The following is a 13112-nucleotide window of genomic DNA, read 5'->3' as shown; positions in this document are numbered from 1 at the left end:
ACAAACTGAAACCCACTGTCAGGTACGAGCCTGTGTTTGTTCTGAGCCTCGAGAAGCCCATGACTGGCTAATTTCAGAAATTACAAGTAACCGCTTAGAAACTTTTTTTTTTAGCAATTTCATGAATTGCTAATTGAATCTAATTATAGATAACAAATTGGGTTTGTATCCTGCTTTTGTTTTAATTTATTTTTTCTAATTCAGTGTTGATTATATTGGACAAAATATAAGCAGTCCACAGCCTTTGAACAGTATCAAAAACAGCCCTTTGCTTTAGATAGCTTGAGAAGCACTCTTCTAAACAACATTATCTGGTTTCTAGAAAATCCTAAGGTGTGAGCTAGGCATTCTTCAATGTCATCCACACCTCAGCATCCCTCAAATTCAAAATGCCTTTACTTCCCTCATTCTTTGTTTTTTTCTACTTTGGGGTTTTTCTTCCTCCTGAAATCTGGGACATTTTCATAATAGGGGAAAAAAGACAATATGACCCTTTCCTCAACCTCCAACTGCCATTCAACTCCACTTCTGGAAGCAAATGAAAGCAGCAGCAGGTGACCAAAATACATTCTCCTTGCATGGTGTTGGCTTCACGACTCCACTGAAGGGTGCCTTGGAAAGCTGTCAAGATCAATGAACCTCACACCCTAAAGCTGGCTCCTTCAGCCCCTTTCTCCAACAGGACTAGGTCTAATCAAACTACCAGTGGGAGACAACTCTTAAAAACCCACTGCAAAGTTCTCCAGATGGATGGTGGTCTTCCTCACTGACACAAAACATCTCTGAAAATGTCTTACCTTTCTCTTGCTCCCATAAAATCCTTTGCCTCTCTTCCTCTGGATTTTTGCCAGTCCTCTTTCTCCTCTCCTTGAGAGCAAGTGGGTTGGTTTCCATACCGACCCTCTTCCTGCGCCTCTGATTCTAGTCTTGCCCTCCCTCTCCGAACCAGAGCTGCACCCACTCCCACCAGCCCCTTCCTTCAGGGTCACAGTTCCTCTCCTTAGACCTTCTGTTTATCAGACATGATACCTAATGCCACGTGCCTGTCCTAAACAGATCGGCAACAAAACACAAAGCAGCAGCACAGTGTGGCTGCCGAGAGCACAGGCTCTGTAACCACACTGCCTGGTATGTAATCGTGGCCCCAGCACGCACTTACCAGCTATGAGGCTCTGAGCACATTACCTAGTCCGCCCTCGGCTATAAAATAAGATCAACACCTGTATCTCAGAGCTGCTGGGGGGGTATTAAATGAAATAATACGTGCAAACCACTTATAATGCTGCTGGCTCATAGTAAGTACCCGTTAAGTGTCAGTTATAATGTATCTTATTACATTCATGATAATTAGCTTACTAATATTTATTTATTACATTATACACTACACTTTATTCATCTATTGTTATCTATGCAAAACCACCCCAGGGCTGCCACGCAGGACCTCACAGGCTGAGCAGGGCACACCCCCAGGGTGCCTATTCTCTTGGACAACACTAAGGACCTGTAAAGTACAGTGGTCTCTGCACCACATCCTAGCTATTTGCTAGAACAAACTGAAAAGCCAGACTGTCTTTAAGCTATTTTAGAAATCTCGCCTTTAATCTCTGCCTCTACTGATACTTCCTTATCCGACAGAATCTTCTCTCTGTCCTGGACACTCTCGGTAAACACAGGTCACCTGGCTTCTGTTCTCCTGCAACAACTTCGAAGGTGGGTGGATGTCTGCCTGAACCACCGAACTCAAATGTCCAGGCTCAGTTCCCCCTCCCTGAGCTCCCTGCGTTCCATACTCTTTATTTCCCTTCCCTCCTGAAACATTCTCCTTGCCTAGGATAGCTGACATGGAACTCTCTGGGTCTCCTCCTGCCTCTCCAACCTGGTCCTTGCTCCTTTACCTTTTCTCCTCGCACTTCCTCAATGGGCGCTCTCTCTAAACTGCCTCACTCCCACCCTCTCTCCCACCTCTAGGCCAAGGCTCTGAGGCATTCCCAAAGCTACCAACGCCCACCCCACCTCATCGTTACTTTTCTGGCTCCCCTGTGAGTAACAATAGCCAATGGCTGAGGGGCGTTTATCTCAGGTGTACTCCAGGTGCAGGCTTAAGGGTCTCAAGTACACCAATCCATTCAGTTCATATGAATAATCACATTACATCCCAACAGATGCTGTTATCCTCCATTCTGCACACGAGGGAACGGGAAGGTTTAGGAACTTGCTCCAGATCACTCAGGATTGGCTGCATCAGGATTCAAACCTGGGTGTGCTTGGCCCTTATTCACTTGCTAAGTCCCACCCCAATGGTGAGCTCACTTCTGTGTCCAACTAACTCTACCATATTCATCCTTCCACAAGCATTCCTTGAGCATGTGCTGCCTCTGGCACTGGAGACGCAGAGATGGAGACGGCTGCTCCTGCCCACAGGGGGCCCACAGAATCAGCTGCTTTCCATCACCAAGATTTCAATTCAGGACTCATCTTGGACTCAAGACAGTCAAATCCATGTTCAACTGGTGTGCGTGCGCACACACACACACACACACACACACACACACAAACACACACACAGAGTCTTTGACTCTCTTCCAGGCATCCTGTCCCTAACATGAACAAGTTCCACAAATTCAGCTCCCGTCTTTTCCTCCCCATGCTCACCTGCCAGCATCCTAAGCCAAGAATTTCTTCTCACTTGAACTGCTGCCTTAGCCTCCTTCTTATCACTCTCAAAGCAGCCAAAAGGTAAATACTGCTATTATTCTGACCTCACTGAGTTACCCTCGGGCTCAAAAACCTTCAGGGCCTAACACTCAACTCAAAAAAAAAAAAGAAAAGGCTAAAAGGCCTTTGTAGCTTGACCTCTCCTGTATCCCTATGCTAGTGGTCTACCAGCCAAACTGGACAATTCGCTGGTTCTCAAAGGCAACTGACATTTGCCCGCCTCCCTGCCTAGGTCATTCTGCACACACCACACTCTCAGCCCTGTCCATCAACCTCCTACCAGCCCTTCCAGGCCCTGCTCAAAGACTAATTCCTGCCTGACGTTTTCCTGCGTCTCCCCATCCCCTCAACTCTACCAATAAAATGTTTCTGTCTTATCATACTTAGCACATATTATGTAACCATCAGTCCTCATGAACATGTCTCTCCCACCACACGAGACCACAAGCCTCCTGAGCTCAGGCATAGGGCAGAATCTACACCCACATCAGCTCCCCAGATCAAGCGCAGGACTCAACACGCGGAGAAGATTCGGTAAATATTTGTAGCATGAATGAAAACTCTAGTTTAAAGTCACTTAAAAGTTAGTCTCCTGAACAAAAATTAGAAGTTCAGGAGACTTTTGTTGTTTAAGAAGAAAAGGAGGGGTAGGGGTAACCACTACAGAAAACCTAGATTCATGCTTAATATTGGGAGAGAGGGAAGGGAAGGTGGGATTTCTTCAGTAGAACAGGACTCTTCCTCCATTTGCCAGACACTCTGTTGTAAACATCTTTTATTTATTCGTTTGTGAGAGAGAGAGAGAGAGAGAGAACAAGCAGGGGGAGCAGCAGGCAGAGTGAGAGGGAGAAGCAGGCTCCCTGCTGAGCGGGAAGCCCAATGCAGGGCTCGATCCCAGGACCCTGGGAGCACGACCTGAGTCGAAAGCAGCCACTTTACCAACTGAGCCACCCAGGCATCCGGCCAGAAGATTTATTTTAAATATCTTATTACAAAAACAATAAGATTCATCAGAGGACTCTCCATTATGTTATTAATCTCTTTTTTTAGATTTACCAAAAAAAAGTTTATTTTATAAACATTCATTATTTTCTTTCAATATCATAATCTGTAAAAACATAGCCAGGAGCTAGATTATTTCAGTTATAACATTTTAACTGGCATCTGTCGGATTCATTGATAAAACTAGATAGCTTTAAAAATATCCTCAAGAGTCACCTGGTGGCAGGAAACCAACATTCATAATCACTGAGGGGGAGCTGGGCAGAGGGGCACAGAATTTCAGCTGGAAGGTGAGCATGCTTCACAATCAAATGCTACACTATGTAAAATGAAATCAACAACCATTTGCTAATATTCAAAAATAAAATTTGCTGAAGAAGTTATACTATTAAAAAGTCGTATTTTCATTTAAATAGTCTTTATGAACAAAAATGTTCCCAGATGCTTTATTCTTAATGTTATTAATACAAACTGTAATACACCTGTTGCGATTAGTCCTAATAATCTGGGCAAAACTGCTCTAACTGGTCACACAAAATATGTCACACGATTCATGATTTTTAAAGACATGCCTTCCTATCAACACTTTATTTTATTCAATTAATGCAAATCTACATACCATATAAAGATTTCTAGGAATGTGGGTTAAAAAACATTAGCAAAATCTTTTTGAAGGCCACAGCTTTATTCTGGAGCTAGTTTCATATAATTAAGATCTGTAATCATGGCCCTTGTTAATGCCATTCTTTCTTTACTTTTATGAATAAGCAAAACACGATGGAGAAACTATACGTTTTAACATTTGTACTTGTTCTCATGCTTAATGGATCAAAAGATTTCACAACTGAGGGGCGCCTGGGTGGCACAGCGGTTAAGCGTCTGCCTTCGGCTCAGGGCGTGAATCTGGCGTTATGGGATCGAGCCCCACATCAGGCTCCTCCGCTATGAGCCTGCTTCTTCCTCTCCCACTCCCTGCTTGTGCTCCCTCTCTCGCTGGCTGTCTCTATCTCTGTCGAATAAATAAATAAAATCTTAAAAAAAAAAAAAAAAAAAAAAAAGATTTCACAACTGAAACCTCAACTAGCCATGTCCTAAGTTAAAACACATGGCAGGAAATGAAGTTTTCCATAAAATAACATTGAGACTCTTCTAGTGTTCAATAAAAAACAATACATTTGCCAACTTTTACTAGCACACATTCTTAATGGTTTGACGGAGTCAGCATCGAAAAGGAAATTCCATCATACTGATTTTAAAAACTAGTTTTATGTAGGTTATTTTGTTGTCACTGTTGCCGCAAAACTCTCTGTGCAGGAAATAGGTCTTTCTTTGGGAAACCTAGCTGGCTTCCTCTGTTCATTTCCATTCATTCGTTTGCTGTTTAAAAATTTAGACAAAGCCAGGATTGGAGATAACCTTAAACAAAAATACCATTAGGGCACAGAGAATTTCAGAGTCAAAGGAAAATTTAGTCATTACCCAAAATAGTATATCACGTTACACATAAGAAAATCAAGGCCCAGAGACATTATTTAAATTGTGGCAGAAAACCAATCTGATGAGTAGGAATCCGACTAAAAGAAACTGGTTTTACTGAAGTGATTTACTGACAAGGAAAGACTACAAATTTCTGTCAACTGGACAACTTCGTAAGTAGCTTCTGCCTGTCCACACCTCGTCCTGACATGACAAATGGACTCTCCTTGCTCCTACCAAAGGCTAACCTGTCCCCTGGGCTGAGTGTCCTCTCTGCTTTCTCCAGCAGTACCCTCTCTCACACATCCCCCCCTTCTCCCTTCTCCATGAGACACACGGAGCACTCGGATCTTCCACCTCATGTGACGTCAGCCGCAAACACCTGTGTGTAACTGACCACGTGCCAGGCACTTCGCAGACACTCATTCATGCATTCTTTGCAACAACTCTAGAAAGCAGGCATTATTATTATCATTCCCATTTTTTTAAAAGATTTGCTTATTTTAGAGAGAAAGAGAGCACAAGTAGGAGGGGCAGAGGGAGAGGGACAGAGAGAAATCTCAAGCAGACTCCACTCCAAGATTGGAGCCCAATGTGGGGCTCGATCCCAGGACCCCAAGATCATGACCCAAGCCCAAACCGAGAGTCGGATGCTTAACTGACTGTGCCACCCAGGCGTCCCTCATTCCCATTTTATATAATTGAAAACTGAGGTCTCAAGGCTCAAAAGTGGCAAAGCAGAGATTCAAATCCAGGCATCTGGCCACTGTGCTGTGTTGCTTTTCAAAAGACAAACAAACAAGCCTCTCCCTTAATCCAGTTGTCTGGCCATTTCTCTGCTCCCATTCACATAAAACATTTTCAAAAGTTATATATGGCCCTGGCTCTACTTTCCTCTCTCCCATTCTCTAACACAGTCCAGTCAGGCTTTTACTCTCAGCAATGCACTACTGGTCATCTGGTCACCACCATCCATTTTGCTATGTCCAATGATGCCTCTCAGCGCAGAGTTCAACAGCTGGCCACGCCCCGCCTTGAGACACTTTTTCTTGGCTTCTCCAACACCCTGCTGACTTCCCTCTGGCCTCGTTGGCCCCTCCTCTTCTGCTGCATCTCTAAATGTTGACACACCCCCGGGCTGAGTCGCGGGCTCTCTTCCCCTACTCTCTACATGGCTAAAACCTTTTATTTCCAGCAGTGAACTCCAAGTTCATATATCCAACTGTTGATTTGAATTTCCATTTCAAACAACATATCCAACACGAAACTCTTTTATCTCCCCAAGTCTCTTCCTTTTTATTATTATGGGAAATTGAAACATACACAAAACTAATAGAAATAGTATAATGAATCCCCATTGTACCCATGACCCAGATTCAACAGCTGATATAGCTGATGAAACTCATGGCTAATCTTATTTCATCTATAACTCTACCCACATTCTACCCTCCCACCCCAGATTATTCCAAAATTGAGCACGTGGTTTCCCCTCCTCCAACTTTTCTTCTCCATCTTAGCAAATATATGCCACCATCATTATCTACTCAGATTATGCAAATCCTAAAGCTAGAAATCTCTTGGTTTCTGCTCTTATTGCACCCACTACAGCCCTTCCACCCCCAATCTGTGAATCCCATCAGGCTTCCCTCTATCTTGGACCTACCCACTGTTCTCCATCCCCACAACTACCACCCTACTCTAGGCCACTGTCACTTCTCCTGGGACTGTGTCCATAGCCTCTAGCTGGTGTCAAAGCCCAACTGAAGCCGTGTTCTACTGAGCAAACAGGTGACCCATTTATAATGTAAATCATATGGCATTTCCCTGCTTCAAACCTTTCACCTCCCTCAGAATAAAATCCCAACTCCTTATACAAACCCACAGTAGTTTATACAACCTGGGCCCTGCCTACCTCTCATCCTACCACCTTCCTCTGAACACGCCAAGCTCATTCCTGCCACAAAGCTTTGGCTCTCGTCTGCTCCTCTGCCAGAAATGCTGTGCATGTGGCTGGCTCTTTCCTCCCGTCTTGGCACCAGTGTTACACACCAGTTTCAAACAGCACCCCCGCTGCCAGCCATTCTTGCCTCCCATGACACCACTCTGTTTTATTGCCTTCAAGGACATACGACACCTGACATTCTCTGGTTGATCTGCACCAGGATGAAGCTCCACACAGAGCAGCGGCTTTACCTGCTTCGGGCACTGCTGTATTTCCTGCACCTGGAACAGGGCTGCATACCCAGCAGGCACTCAAACCAGGTCTGCTGGATCTAAAATAAAATCTATTTCACCGGACTGGATCCCCTAGGGGAAAAATGGAAACCAGCCTTGCCTTTTAGATGACTTAATATATTAAACAAAAGTGTGTCCGTGAAAAGCACTGACACTACACATTTTATTTATTTTTTAATTTTTTATTATTTATTCATTTGAGAGAGAGAGCATGAACAGGGGTGAGGCTCAGAGGGAGAGGGAGAAGCAGATTCCCTGCTGAGTGGGGAGCACGATGTGGGGCTCGATCCCAGGACCCCAGGATCATGACCCGAGCTGAAGGCAGATGATTAACCAACTAAGCCACCCAGGCGCCCCCACACATTTTAGACATTAACAAGTTCCGGGCAGTGCTGGAAAGTATCAGTACAGACAAGCCCTCATTTTTCACAGTTCCTACCTACATAGAATCACATGGTACATGCGCATCACCACTTTATCTCTTGAGCTGGAGGCCATCTCCGTCCCTACTTGAAAGTCACTCATCCAAGGCAGTACAGGTAATCCGCCACAGAGGTGGGATTAGCGCTTGTTTATTCTCCTCGGTAAATATGTAATGAGGGCCTACGTCACATGGGCACTGTGCTGGACACTATGGCTACTACACTGCCACATGGGGCCTTCCCCCAAGGAGCCGCCCTCCCTGCAGGCTTCCATCCGGGGCAGAGTGACTTATCCATCCTGAGGAGCCACAGGCCGGCTGCCAAACCACTACACGACACCTCTCTGGAAATCTCACCAAAAGACTGGGCCCAGGCCCTCCACAAGCCACACAGCTACCTGTCCATGGTGGACGCCTGGGGTCTCTCCCCACCATGCTCTGCTGTCGGAGCTGGCAGTGCGGGAAGGCTGGAAGGCCAACTACTGCTCATCCCAGGCTGGATAATCTCTCTAGGGCTCTCTCTGAGACTCTGAGAAGCATAGCAAACTAGGTGTCCAACTGTTAGACACATCCCATATTAAAGAGACGCCTGCCCTATGCCCCCAAGTTGAAGAAGGCCATTCCAGCACACAATCTGCCCAGAATGTGTAGGTGATGACTAGCAGAGAATTTTAAGGTTCAACTCAGGACATGGTCCAGGTCTCCAGCTAAGCAGCTCATCCCACTCAAACCCAAGCCTCCGCAAAACCACAAATCAAGCGGACTATTAGCACTTGATAGTCAGCACGGGGCCCATAGGAACCCCAAAGGTCTCTGTCCCAGGAGCCCAGCCATTTGACTTCATTAACTAACTACTATGCCAGCCCCAACTCTCTCGTTACTTATATCCAGTAAATTTAAGTCAAGTTTTGATTTGGAGCAGAGGTGAGGATATGTGAAATTTATCTTCCATTGCTCAATTAAACTTGGTCTAAATCAAGTGTCACATTGTTCTGTTGTAGAAAGAAAAACCAATTTGATATCAAACATGTGAATTCAAGAGCCGAGGCCCCCACTTACTAAACACGTCCTTTAAATGTAGGCCACAATGTAATTTTCATCCAAAACAGGCCACCTGTGAGAGCGAAATGGGATGCTAGCCTGGGCAAATCAGGAAGCAGGGTCACTGTATCTAAATCTCTGAAATCTTAACTTCCTCATCCATGAAATGGGGTGAGGATCCCTTCACCTCCCTCCCAGGGTGACTGTGAGAATCAAGTAGCAACTTGATATAATCGAGGGCTTTTTCAACAGAAAGGTAATGATACACACAAGGCATTTTTGGGTAAGGCTTAGGCTTCTACAAGAAGCTTTCTACAATTGAAAAAGGATTAGTGGTTTCTCCACAATGAATGAGGTGCATAAAATCAGTCTCTTCTGATCAGTCCCTCTAGAATCTGAGGTCAAGGACTTTATGTATTATGCTCAGGGCTGCAACCCTAAAACCTAGCCTAGTGTCTGGCTATTTTTCCAAATAAATGCATATGAATGCATCATTTTAAAAATGCATGCTTTCCTTACCAAACCCTGACAACAAACTGAAGGACAGAGTCCATCTTGCTCAGTGGACAGGCCTTCTAGAGGCCAAGCCTGCAGTGACCCCCCAGGGAAATCTTCGTCTAGCTTCAACAATCCTTATAGCATTACATAATCTTACTTTTATCTCCTTGACATTTCTAAGGTTACCCAGACTGCTTATTCTTTGATCCTTAAGAACAAAATGTGAATTTGAACATAGTCAAAAGTCATCCAATTCAGACCTCAGCTTCCTGCATCAGCATGACCTCAGGCTGGTAACATTTACAGCCCCAGATAAGAAAGCAGCATTAACATCATAATGTGGTCATTCAATAAATTCTTCCAAGGGAACTCCAGCCCTAACAAGAAAAAACATTTCTGGGTGGGTGAGTGCTCTATTCCTTGCCCACTCCAGGAGGGGCAGCAGGGGCCTAGGGCCTAGGAGTCAGACACTGGGCTGGAGCGTCCCCCTGGCCCAGGGAGAGCCACTAGCTTATCTCCTCGGCCCTGCTTCCTCTTTCACAAAATGCAGATGCCATCCTGTTCTGAGGCCACCTCACAGATTTGAACTGAAGAGCAAGTGACTTGCTGGGAGTACTTTCTGTAAAGCATACTTGCAATACAAATTAAAGGCAAGAGTGGTATGAGACGGTGATCCAGTTCCATTACAGCTCAAGCTGAGGTGCTGTTCATTTGGGCAAGTCCAAGGTCAGGCTCCTGCTCCATGGCTAGGAGCCATCCTCTGGAGGAATTGCGGTGAGCCCCTGCTGACGTTATACCCAGGGAAGCTGTAGCCCAGACACCATCTGGCTTTACCTAGCTCCTCCCAGCTCCCAGCTCCCATTCTGTTTGAGAGATGAGAGGAAATCAGAAACAAAGAAAAAAGAACTGGAACTGGAAAATTCTTATGCCAAGGTCATACCACGGGTGCATTTGCGGACTTCTAGGCATTATGATTCTTAACTTCGCAATCACGCTATTAGAGCTTACATTAACTTTCTGTGTAGTTTCCTTAAAACTTTACTCAGGGGCCCCTGGGTGGCTCAGATGGTTAAGTATCTGCCTTCAGCTCAGGTCATGATCCCAGGGTCCTGGCATCAGGCTCCCTGCTTGGGGAGGAGTCCACTTCTCCCTCTGCCCCTCCCCCCACCTGTTTTCTCTCTCTCTCTCTCTCTCTCTCTCTAAATAAAGTCTTTAAAAACAAAATCCAAAAAACAAAAAACTTCACTCAAAATAACCCCCAACAGTCTCAATAATTTTGTCCTGTAAAATTCTGAATTTACTCTAATTCAAGGATTGGCAAACTATGATCCACAGGCCAAATCTGGGTATTTTGATAAATCATGTTTTATTGGAACACAGTTGCTGGGATTTGTTTATGTGTTATGTATGACTGTTTCACACTATAAAGGTAGAGTTTTATAGTTGTAACTAAGACAACATGGCCTATGAAGCCTAAAATATTTACTATCTGACCCTTTACTTCTGTATACCAAACCCAATTCTAATTCTACCTGCCTCAAATACAACAGAAAAGAGCGTAGTCCAAGCTTGTTAAATAAACTGCTTTGTCTTCAAAACCAGCAAGATTTCACTTTTTATTTAATTTTTTTATTTAAAAAAATTTTTTTAAAGATTTATTTGTTTGTCAGGGACTGGGGCGGGGGGCGGAGGGAGTGGTAGGCAGAGTGAGAAGCAGGCTCCCTCCCAAGCAAGGAGCCTGATGCAGGACTTGATCCCAGGACTGAGCCAAAGGCAGATGCTTAACTGACTGAGCCATCCAGGAGCCCCCAAATTTTACTTTTAAAAAAGAAATCCTAAGAAATCACACATTTACAGAATGAGCATTTTTGTATGTTGAGCAAACCAAAAAGAAAAAAAGTATTTTCAGATTTATCATCACTGGGAAAAGTGTATTTTCTTCCACATCCATAAATCTATTATCCTGAATTAATTTTACAGATCTCCAAAAAACATTGGCCTAAAACTGAATCCACAAACACACTACCCTTGGTCCCAAAGCAATTTTCTTTAGAATTAGCTTGAAAAAATGGGGCCTAAACAATAGTCTTCTACATTTAAGTATATCTTACTATTAATACTAAAAATTAAATTCCTGCAAAGATGCAATGTCTGACCGTTTATAGAAGTGTATAATAGTTTTCTCACTGTTAGTTTGGGTGCACTACAGCACTAAGCTAAATATACCTAAATATGTGAAGAATCACTCAAAAAGCAAAATCCAATATCCAATTTATGTTTTTAAAAGAAAATGGGATTACTCACTGAGAAAGGGTGAGGATCCTTTATATCCCAGCCCTTGACACCCCTTCAGGTGGTAGATTAGCTTTCTAGGGTCTGAATACGGTAGAAAGAAATCTGCACATGGGAAAGGTACCAAGAGCTCATCCACCTTCCTTTCTCAGATGTTAGTGCTTTCTCCTTTGATGAAACAACAAGTTGTTCTAAAGTAGGGATAAGAACAAGGACTTTGAGACATGATGCCAAAAGAAGCAAATAAAAAAAAAAAATAGAAAGAAAGGAAAAGGTAAGCTACTCATAAAATGTAAGCTGTCAAAGTTCTATACTTAGAATATAACCCTAAACATGACACATGTGAGGGTAGGTCCCTCAGTTGCTGCTATACTCCCTTCATCAAAAATTAATCCATTTATTTTAGTTCTAAAGGAAAAATTTGAGTATTTCACTGTCATCTTTTCAAACTAGTTGTCATATGTCCGATCAGAAAAATTCTGAACAAAAAAAATAACAAACTTTCCCAGATTGTCCTTCAAAGGGACCGAGCTCCTCTAAGGCTTTCTCCATGAGCCGGTCATGACTGCATGCACTGTCCAGCCCTAGAAAAACCTGCCACAGCCCAAAGATACAAACCTCCCGACGAACGACATTGGCAGTTCTCTCCAAGTGATCAGTTTTCCTTTTGGATTTCATTATGCTTTAATAGAAAGTAAAATTAGATTATTAAGTATTATGCTCACAAAAATAATTAGTTTCCCCTAGAACATCATGACTATTCAAAATACATTATAACATTACAGACCCCAGAAAGTGATCAGTGAACATGTGCACACCTAACTCAAGCTGAACAGTCTGCGGATGGCAGGCATATTTAAGCAGGATGTTCTGATATGCCCTCAGGACTCTGAGAAGCCTCCCACGACCATCAGCAGGTCAGGTCTTTGAATCACCTCCAATGACACTGAGGGCCAGAAACCTACCTTGTTAGAGTAAGGTGGCGCAAAGCGCCGGCTGTCGGTCTCAGCGAAGCAACCGGAGAGCGGATGGTTCCAACAGAGCTTCGCAACAACCCAGGAATCATGACAGCAGCACAGGCCACGGTGCCTCCTGGGCAAACATAAAACTGGACGTTAAAATGTTTTAAGAAAAAGTAGGGAAATAGCAGACTATTTCGGGGGCCAATGAAGAAGAGTTTGGATCTTTGTTGGTAGTGATAGGAGCTGATCTAACAAAACAAGCAAAGCGATGAAAGGCCTAACTCCACTCTGACAAAATTTCTGCCACGATTTAGAGCTGATCTGCCTGACCTCCACAGTACAGACATATGTAATTAGCGGTGCCATCAAATATTCATGCTATTCCATTTCCAAAATCACTAACCAAGCTCATGTGACCAATCTGATGCCATTATAGGAGAGAAGATTTTATAACTGCCCAATGATCGTAT

The 13112-nt window shown here is 43.9% G+C and overlaps 1 protein-coding gene across 2 annotated transcripts in view; it reads right to left on the bottom strand.

The window, feature by feature from the left end:
• The window catches only part of OXNAD1 (oxidoreductase NAD binding domain containing 1), a 39074-nt gene that overhangs the window by 17423 nt on the left and 8539 nt on the right, over positions 1 to 13112 (bottom strand). For both annotated transcript variants that reach the window (XM_026496958.4, XM_026496959.4), the window contains 2 exons: positions 12646 to 12772; positions 12299 to 12362 (listed from right to left, as the gene is read on the bottom strand). In XM_026496958.4, the coding sequence (XP_026352743.2) occupies positions 12299 to 12362; positions 12646 to 12746 (165 nt within the window). In that variant the 5' untranslated portion in view covers positions 12747 to 12772. The remainder of the gene's footprint in view (positions 1 to 12298; positions 12363 to 12645; positions 12773 to 13112) is intronic.

Source organism: Ursus arctos, unplaced genomic scaffold (genome assembly GCF_023065955.2).
Source record: "Ursus arctos isolate Adak ecotype North America unplaced genomic scaffold, UrsArc2.0 scaffold_20, whole genome shotgun sequence".
Taxonomy (NCBI): domain Eukaryota; kingdom Metazoa; phylum Chordata; class Mammalia; order Carnivora; family Ursidae; genus Ursus; species Ursus arctos.
Note: the sequence above shows the minus strand (reverse complement) of the source record. Positions and strands in the feature narration are given on the sequence as shown.